Source organism: Trichomonas vaginalis, chromosome III (assembly GCF_026262505.1).
Source record: "Trichomonas vaginalis G3 chromosome III, whole genome shotgun sequence".
In the NCBI taxonomy this organism is placed as follows: domain Eukaryota; phylum Parabasalia; order Trichomonadida; family Trichomonadidae; genus Trichomonas; species Trichomonas vaginalis.
The window spans coordinates 5,460-14,238 of record NC_067205.1 but is presented as its reverse complement, the minus strand read 5'-3'; the positions used below and the strand labels follow the sequence as shown (position 1 = coordinate 14,238).

At 32.0% G+C, this 8,779-nt stretch overlaps 2 protein-coding genes and 1 pseudogene across 3 annotated transcripts, besides 1 other annotated feature; 2 read left to right on the top strand and 1 right to left on the bottom strand.

The window, feature by feature from the left end:
- Nucleotides 1-64: 64 nt before the first annotated feature.
- Nucleotides 65-1,698, bottom strand: TVAGG3_0611980 (annotated as a pseudogene). Its single transcript has one exon — nt 126-1,687. A coding segment is annotated over exon 1 (1,562 nt).
- Nucleotides 1,699-2,648: 950 nt separating this feature from the next.
- Nucleotides 2,649-2,819, top strand: TVAGG3_0611970 (prismane/CO dehydrogenase family; the record flags this gene model as incomplete). Its single annotated transcript, XM_001309385.1, has 1 exon — nt 2,649-2,819. One exon carries the CDS (start codon nt 2,649-2,651, stop codon nt 2,817-2,819), a length of 171 nt encoding a protein of 56 aa, XP_001309386.1.
- A 1,563-nt stretch (nt 2,820-4,382) lies between these two features.
- Nucleotides 4,383-5,149: a mobile genetic element.
- A 345-nt stretch (nt 5,150-5,494) lies between these two features.
- Nucleotides 5,495-6,349, top strand: TVAGG3_0611950 (spectrin binding; the record flags this gene model as incomplete). The annotated part of the gene is made up of 1 exon (XM_001309384.2): nt 5,495-6,349. The coding sequence occupies one exon, from the start codon at nt 5,495-5,497 to the stop codon at nt 6,347-6,349; it is 855 nt and encodes a 284-aa protein (XP_001309385.2).
- Between the last annotated feature and the right edge of the window lie 2,430 nt (nt 6,350-8,779).

Here is an 8,779-nt window from a genome sequence, read left to right as displayed (position 1 = left end):
TTTAATTTTGAAATCACGAACTATATTGTGATCGTCAGGAAGACAAAATTCTTAGATCAGTTATTCTTATATCATAAATCAATTTTTATTAATAAAATCATTTTCAAATCTGAACAAACTCAATTTTATGCTTCATTATTTACAAAAACAGCATCAACATCAGCATTCTTTTCCTTGGCGTCAATTGTCGAATCTTGCGTCAAGGCCGTATTAATAACAAGTTTCCACGTATCGCGTTCTCCCGCAATGCGATTAGCTTCCTGCAAGCTCTGCGACTTCATCGATCGGCTAAATGCCTCGAATACGTCGCTGGCCGTCTGCATGCAGATTCTAATGACGGAAACTGCCAAATTTTTAATGGCTGGGTTCCAGTGATTTGTACCAGTCTTATAAAGGAATGGACAAATAATAGGGTAAAGTTCTTTGGCGTTTGCTTTAATGCATTTGATGAAGCGATCATTCTTCCAAAGAAGCATTCCTGCTTCAGAAACCTGGAAGTTATCAGATGTAATACATAATCCGACTCTGTGGAATAGGTCAAACATCAATTCTTTGAACTGTTCATCGCTCATTGAATCGAAAATCTTTGAAAATACGGAGATAAAGATCAGTTCCTTGAGAGAACATGACACTGGCCAGATTTTAAGCAGTTCCCTGACTATAACTGGTATAAGCGTAGCGTCTTTCTTGATATATTGGTTGACACAGTCGAAAAGTCTCTGATGGAATGTATGAAGGAAGTTGGATGTGTGAAGAGGAAGCAAAATCTTTGTAAGGAAGTCTTTGTGCTCTTGTTTAAGAGGGATCGCGTAACCGTTAATAATCGAAACCATAATTTCAAGCAATTCGAAGATACCGGAGAAGTATTTCGTTTCATATATATATGTATAGAAAATGTGTTGAATGGCTTGACGAATGAAAGGTCTCTTTGAGACAAATTTCAGGTATAATCTGTGCAAAACCATTTTAAGGGAATCACGCTCTCTTTGATCGGAAGAGTTAAATAGGAGGAGGAACTGCACAATAAACGATGCATCTACGTACTGTTCTACTGAAGCTGGCTCTAATAATGCTGATTCAAGGAAGCGCTGGAAGATTTGGTAGACCAATTCCAAGTGCGGCCAAGCAGACTCGTAAATTGTATCGTTAATATCATCTCCGATCATGGGAACTTTCGCCAAATCTGGGATTGGAGGAAGGGAACGAATAATGTTAGCTTTGATCATAGCGAATAATGCCTGGATTGTTTCTGGTTCCATTAAGCGATAGAATCTTGGTTGAGAAATGTGATCTAAAATTTCTTGCAAATAAGTCTGTTTCATTGTTTTACTTTTAAGATCGGCATAATCTGTAGTGAAGTTACAGATAATACGACATTGCTGAAGTTTTTGGCGGAGCATGTCATCGAATTTATCTTCTGTAACTGAAGAAAGAGGTGGAAGCTCATCGATTTGACCAAAATCACCCGGTGAATATGCAGATGGATTGGACCTTTGAATACCAATATCTCCGAAGTTATCCGCTTTTGGTGGTTTAATCGTTGGTCTATTTTCAAGATTTGATTTGCATTTTCGCTCGATTTTCCTTGCCCATTCTTGTTCTTTCCCGAGTTTGGCTTCCCTGGCTTAGCTGGTCCTCCTTGCTCTTTCTGTCCAATAACCTTGCGAACACTAGAACGAGGAGGCATTGAAAAAATGTAAACTTTATATGCTATCGTTACATAATAAAGAACGTTATTTTGTCATCAGAATTCTTCCTTCGTCATCGGATGCTTTTTTTCATCAATTTATGAATTTGGAAATAATTTCACAAAATCCTTTTATAAAAAATTGCCTGCTGAGATTTTTTTTTACACAAGTTCTCAAAAAAAAATTTTTTTTAATAAGAGATTGAATGAAACAAATTAATCAAAAGGAAAAAGTTAGGAATTGAAATATAAGGCAGAAACAAAAAAACATTCAAAAAAATGTCATCGAAATTGAAACAAATTATGAAATTGATAAATTTGGCTTTGCTAGTGATAATATGGGTACAATAGAAATACTTTTTACTGATTACTCACCTAAATTTTGTCTTTACTGAGATTTCCTCTCTTTTTGAATACCAAATAGCATTCCTTTCTTTCACTGTTTGCTCAATATACATACAAAATTTACAAATATTATAAAATATGAAGTAATAATATGGATGAAAAAATAATTTTCCAATATGTATTATATGCCTCAGCATCTACACTCGGATCTCAACAAATGGCCCTCTTCTGCATATGTGCCAAGTCCTATCTTTGCCCAGGCGAAAAGATGTTCTGTTTCCAGTACCAAGAAACAAACGACAATGCTCACTGCAAAAGAAAGTGTGTTTATGGTCAAATTCCCCTCTGCAGCTAACATTGAAGATGAAATGATTCAAGTTTGCAAGGAAATTACACATGCACTTAAGGATGGCGTTGTTTTCCAAAGAAGTTGGTCTTTAAATCAACAAGACACTCTTCATGACAATCATCAACGCTAACAATTGTTGATGATAATGCTCTTACAAAGCAATTAAACTACGCCCACGAAATTATGAATAAGCTTGCTAAGTAACAGATCACAGCTCCACTCGGTGTTCACTCACATCCAAACCCATATGCTGTTTCTCTTCGCGAAATGATCCTTTGCGGTCTCAAAGGTATGGCTGCTTATGCACACCATGCTTCTATGATCTGCAAGCATGACAAAGAAATCTACAACTACGAAGTCAAGGCTTTAGCTCAGATCTCCAAGAAAGAAGACACCAACAAGTTTACTGAACTCTGTTTAGAAACAGACAGATACTAGTGTGCTCAGGGGATGAAAAAAAATTGTTTCATTAAAATTGAGATGAGAATTTTACGTATAGTAATAAAATTGATATTTACGTGATACTCATTATGTTGGTTAATTTTCAAGTTACCATTGTCAAACGATAACTCATTATTTTTCAATAAAAAAATTTGAGAGCGGTACATCTCACAAAAATTGACATTGTAAAGTTAGTCAGTTTACAATTGTAAAATGGCAAATTTGCCACTTGTTTGCCAACTACAAAAAAAGTTTGGCGCCAAATCGCAAAAGTGTCATAATCTCATGGTGGACCACAGTTGGAGTCGCCGCCGACAATCCACTTGCTGGGATGCTACGCAGCCTTTGATCTGGCCAATCATAGTGCTGCTCCATCCACATCAGCAAGTGATTTCGGCAGGAGATCCCCAATCGGTCTTCCATGAGAGTTCCACAAGCCAGAAGCGCAATACCTGTGCAGTCTAACTGCTAGGATATAGTAGCTAGGCTGTGTAGGTATTGCGCTTCTAAGGATATTAGTTATCCGTTATTGCCCTCATTCATTTACACTACCGCCCCCTGGTCCCCAAAGGGCCAAGGATTCTGTAATTACTCGAGCAGGGCAAAGTTCTTCCGAGATCTCTCATTCCATCGAAAGATCTCGGAAGAACTTTGCCTTAAACTACTCAATTACTGTTCCCTGGTTTTCAAAGAGCCAGGGATTCTGTAGTTGATCTAATAAGGCAGAGTTTTTTCCGAAGTCTCTCATTTGATGAGAGGCCTCGGAAGAACTCTGCCTTAAGATAGCGTACTTGTGATCTCTAACAATTTGTGTGTCGGAGAATGTAAATTTATTCGACTAGGACAGAGTTTTTCCGAAGTCTCTCATTTGATGAGAGGCCTCGGAAAAACTCTGCCCTAGTGTAATGTAGTTGTGGTACTTGGCCCACAAAAAGCGAGAGAACATGTCTGTAATTCGTTTATGCTGAAGTTATCTGGATGTCTCTCAAATGAGAGAGGAAATCCAGATAACTTCAGCATAAGTTAATGCATATGTGGTTCTCTGGCTCTTTGTCGGCCAGAGAACGAATAAAAAGTTTAATGGGTGAGTAGGCTCGATGGATGCCTACTCATTGCAAATATACGTTATTTTTTTCCTATGAGAAAATAGTTTTCCAGTTTTATAATACCATATGTTTTATTTCTTCATATATAATCTAATTTTCTTATTAAACCCTAATTTTTCCGTGTGTTTCGGAATCTCCGCATTCAAAAACTGCGTTTTCCGCCATCAGAACGCGAAAATATTCACTACATGAGGAGATAAAGAAGATTCTATCTCACCAAAATTCCAAAAAAAAATTGTTTTTCTTTTTTTCTCCGCGAAAAATGTACTTTTTGATTTCGAAATTTTCGAAACGTGATTTTTTTGGAAATTTTTGTGAAACTTAAATATGGTGAATCTGATTTATTTTATGTGTTCTTTTATTATGTTCACTTAATTTTGAGTTTTACGCAAATTTGAAATTATGAATTTCGGAAAATCTCTTTTTCTCCTTTGGAATAGGTTATATATGAAGAAATAAAACATATGGTATTATAAAACTGGAAAACTATTTTCTCATAGGAAAAAAATAACGTATATTTGCAATGAGTAGGCATCCATCGAGCCTACTCACCCATTAAACTTTTTATTCGTTCTCTGGCCGACAAAGAGCCAGAGAACCACATATGCATTAACTTATGCTGAAGTTATCTGGATTTCCTCTCTCATTTGAGAGACATCCAGATAACTTCAGCATAAACGAATTACAGACATGTTCTCTCGCTTTTTGTGGGCCAAGTACCACAACTACATTACACTAGGGCAGAGTTTTTCCGAGGCCTCTCATCAATGAGAGACTTCGGAAAAACTCTGTCCTAGTCGAATAAATTTACATTCTCCGACACACAAATTGTTAGAGATCACAAGTACGCTATCTTAAGGCAGAGTTCTTCCGAGGCCTCTCATCAAATGAGAGACTTCGGAAAAAACTCTGCCTTATTAGATCAACTACAGAATCCCTGGCTCTTTGAAAACCAGGGAACAGTAATTGAGTAGTTTAAGGCAAAGTTCTTCCGAGATCTTTCGATGGAATGAGAGATCTCGGAAGAACTTTGCCCTGCTCGAGTAATTACAGAATCCTTGGCCCTTTGGGGACCAGGGGGCGGTAGTGTAAATGAATGAGGGCAATAACGGATAACTAATATCCTTAGAAGCGCAATACCTACACAGCCTAGCTACTATATCCTAGCAGTTAGACTGCACAGGTATTGCGCTTCTGGCTTGTGGAACTCTCATGGAAGACCGATTGGGGATCTCCTGCCGAAATCACTTGCTGATGTGGATGGAGCAGCACTATGATTGGCCAGATCAAAGGCTGCGTAGCATCCCAGCAAGTGGATTGTCGGCGGCGACTCCAACTGTGGTCCACCATGAGATTGACACTTTTGCGATTTGGCGCCAAACTTTTTTTGTAGTTGGCAAACAAGTGGCAAATTTGCCATTTTACAATTGTAAACTGACTAACTTTACAATGTCAATTTTTGTGAGATGTACCGCTCTCAAAAAAATTTACCCTTTTCTCTTATTATTTGGTAGAAACACTTGATTTTGTCCCTAAAAGTGTCACGACCAAAAAAAATTACAAAGCATGTCAAGTACAAAGCAACCAGTAAATGAAGGCGAATGCAATTTTAGCAGCCTTAAGCCAATTGAACCCTTCAAATACCCTAGCCAAGCTTCAAAAATTATTTCGGAAGTCAATTCAAATAATATTTTAACATCATCAGCAGAAATTATAGATTTAATTAAAACTAACAAAATATCCATCAATATGGCAATTTACTTGATTAGCGCTTTTTCGGAAATTCGTGAAAAAGACATTAATTTATTTTCAGAATTCTATCAAAAGATATCTAACGAATTCTCATGCGTCATCAAGCCGAATAATATTAAATTAGCAACGCTTCTACATTATAAAGGTTTCAATTTTGAAAAATTTAAGCCTAAAATGACAGAAGAAGCAATTCTCAATTTATATTCAAAAGAGTCTCCCTTATACTATATTGCATGGGATTTAGTTGATGACCTTAAAAGTAAATTCCCAAATCTTAAAATTAACACGAAAGTAGATGATGAAATCAAACCACTTGATTGTGCAATTAAATACGGATCAGAATTATGCTTCAATTACATGAAAAATTTAGGAGCTAAATACACTAAACACTCTGAAGAATATGCTGTTAAAGGAGGAAATAAAAACATATTTATGCAAATGGTAGAAGAAGGTGAATCATTTAATAAAATGATTAATACAGCATTGGGTTATCAACACTATGAAATTGCTGAGTATCTTAAATCAAACTTCGGACAAAATCCTGATTCAATAAGAGAATGCATGTATTTTGGAAACTTTAAAGTTATTTCGTATTTACTTTCTAATGGGGCTGACATCAACAAACCTTATTATATTTTCTTTCTTTTCATATTCACAATTGGTTTATGACATTCTCTTTCTTATCATATTTATCATTGCTTTATGGCATTCTCTTTCTTATCATATTTATCATTGCTTTATAAAATTCCTTTGATCTTAGTGATACTCCACTTTCTATTGCAATCAAAACAAATTCAATCGAAATTGTCAAATTCTTTGTTGAACATGGCGCTGATGTTGACATGAAAATTATTCTCTTTCTCTTCATATTTGTCATTGCTTTATGATATTCTCTTACTTTTCATGTTATTCATTATTTTATTGTATTCTCTTTCTTTTCATATTTATCATTGATCTATGACATTTTCTTTCTTTTCATATTTATCATTGATCTATGACATTTTCTTTCTTTTCATATTTATCATTTATCTATTACACACTCTTTTTTTTCAAATTTTTCATTGTTTTATTACTTTATCTTTCAATTTATATTCATCATGGTTTTATAGTATTCTCTTTCTTTTCATATTCATAATTACTTTATGACATTATCTTTCTTTTCATATTCATTATTGTTTTCCGGAATTCTCTTTCTTTTTATATTTATCATTGTTTTATAGTATTTTATTTCTTTTCATATTTATCATTGATTTATGACATTTTCTTTCTTTTCATATTTATCATTTATCTATTACACACTCTTTCTTTTCAAATTTCTCATTGTTTTATTACTTTATCTTTCAATTTATATTCATCATGGTTTTATAGTATTCTCTTTCTTTTCATATTCATAATTACTTTATGACATTATCTTTCTTTTCATATTCATTATTGTTTTCCGGAATTCTCTTTCTTTTTATATTTATCATTGTTTTATAGTATTTTATTTCTTTTCATATTTATCATTGATTTATGACATTTTCTTTCTTTTCATATTTATCATTTATCTATTACACACTCTTTTTTTTCAAATTTTTCATTGTTTTATTACTTTATCTTTCAATTTATATTCATCATGGTTTTATAGTATTCTCTTTCTTTTCATATTCATAATTACTTTATGACATTATCTTTCTTTTCATATTCATTATTGTTTTCCGGAATTCTCTTTCTTTTTATATTTATCATTGTTTTATAGTATTTTATTTCTTTTCATATTTATCATTGATTTATGACATTTTCTTTCTTTTCATATTTATCATTTATCTATTACACACTCTTTTTTTTCAAATTTCTCATTGTTTTATTACTTTATCTTTCAATTTATATTCATCATGGTTTTATAGTATTCTCTTTCTTTTCATATTCATAATTACTTTATGACATTATCTTTCTTTTCATATTCATTATTGTTTTCCGGAATTCTCTTTCTTTTTATATTTATCATTGTTTTATAGTATTTTATTTCTTTTCATATTTATCATTGATTTATGACATTTTCTTTCTTTCATATTTATCATTTATCTATTACACACTCTTTCTTTTCAAATTTCTCATTGTTTTATTACTTTATCTTTCAATTTATATTCATCATGGTTTTATAGTATTCTCTTTCTTTTCATATTCATAATTACTTTATGACATTATCTTTCTTTCATATTCATTATTGTTTTCCGGAATTCTCTTTCTTTTTATATTTATCATTGTTTTATAGTATTTTATTTCTTTTCATATTTATCATTGATTTATGACATTTTCTTTCTTTTCATATTTATCATTTATCTATTACACACTCTTTTTTTTTCAAATTTCTCATTGTTTTATTACTTTATCTTTCAATTTATATTCATCATGGTTTTATAGTATTCTCTTTCTTTTCATATTCATAATTACTTTATGACATTATCTTTCTTTTCATATTCACCATTGGTTTATGGTATTCTCTTTTTTTTCAAATTTCTCATTGTTTTATAGTATTTTATTTCTTTTCATATTTATCATTGATTTATGACATTTTCTTTCTTTTCATATTTATCATTTATCTATTACACACTCTTTTTTTTCAAATTTTTCATTGTTTTATTACTTTATCTTTCAATTTATATTCATCATGGTTTTATAGTTCTCTTTCTTTTCATATTCATAATTACTTTATGACATTATCTTTCTTTTCATATTCATTATTGTTTTCCGGAATTCTCTTTCTTTTTATATTTATCATTGTTTTATAGTATTTTATTTCTTTTCATATTTATCATTGATTTATGACATTTTCTTTCTTATCATATTATATTATCTTGTTCATCATTTTTTCTTTCAAATTTCTCATTGTTTTATTACTTTATCTTTCAATTTATATTCATCATGGTTTTATAGTATTCTCTTCTTTTCATATTCATAATTACTTTATGACATTATCTTCTTTCATATTCACCATTGTTTATGGTATTCTCTTTTTTTCAATTTCTCATTGTTTTTATAGTATTTTATTTCTTTTCATATTTATCATTGATTTATGAACATTTTCTTTCTTTTCATATTTATCATTTATCTATTACA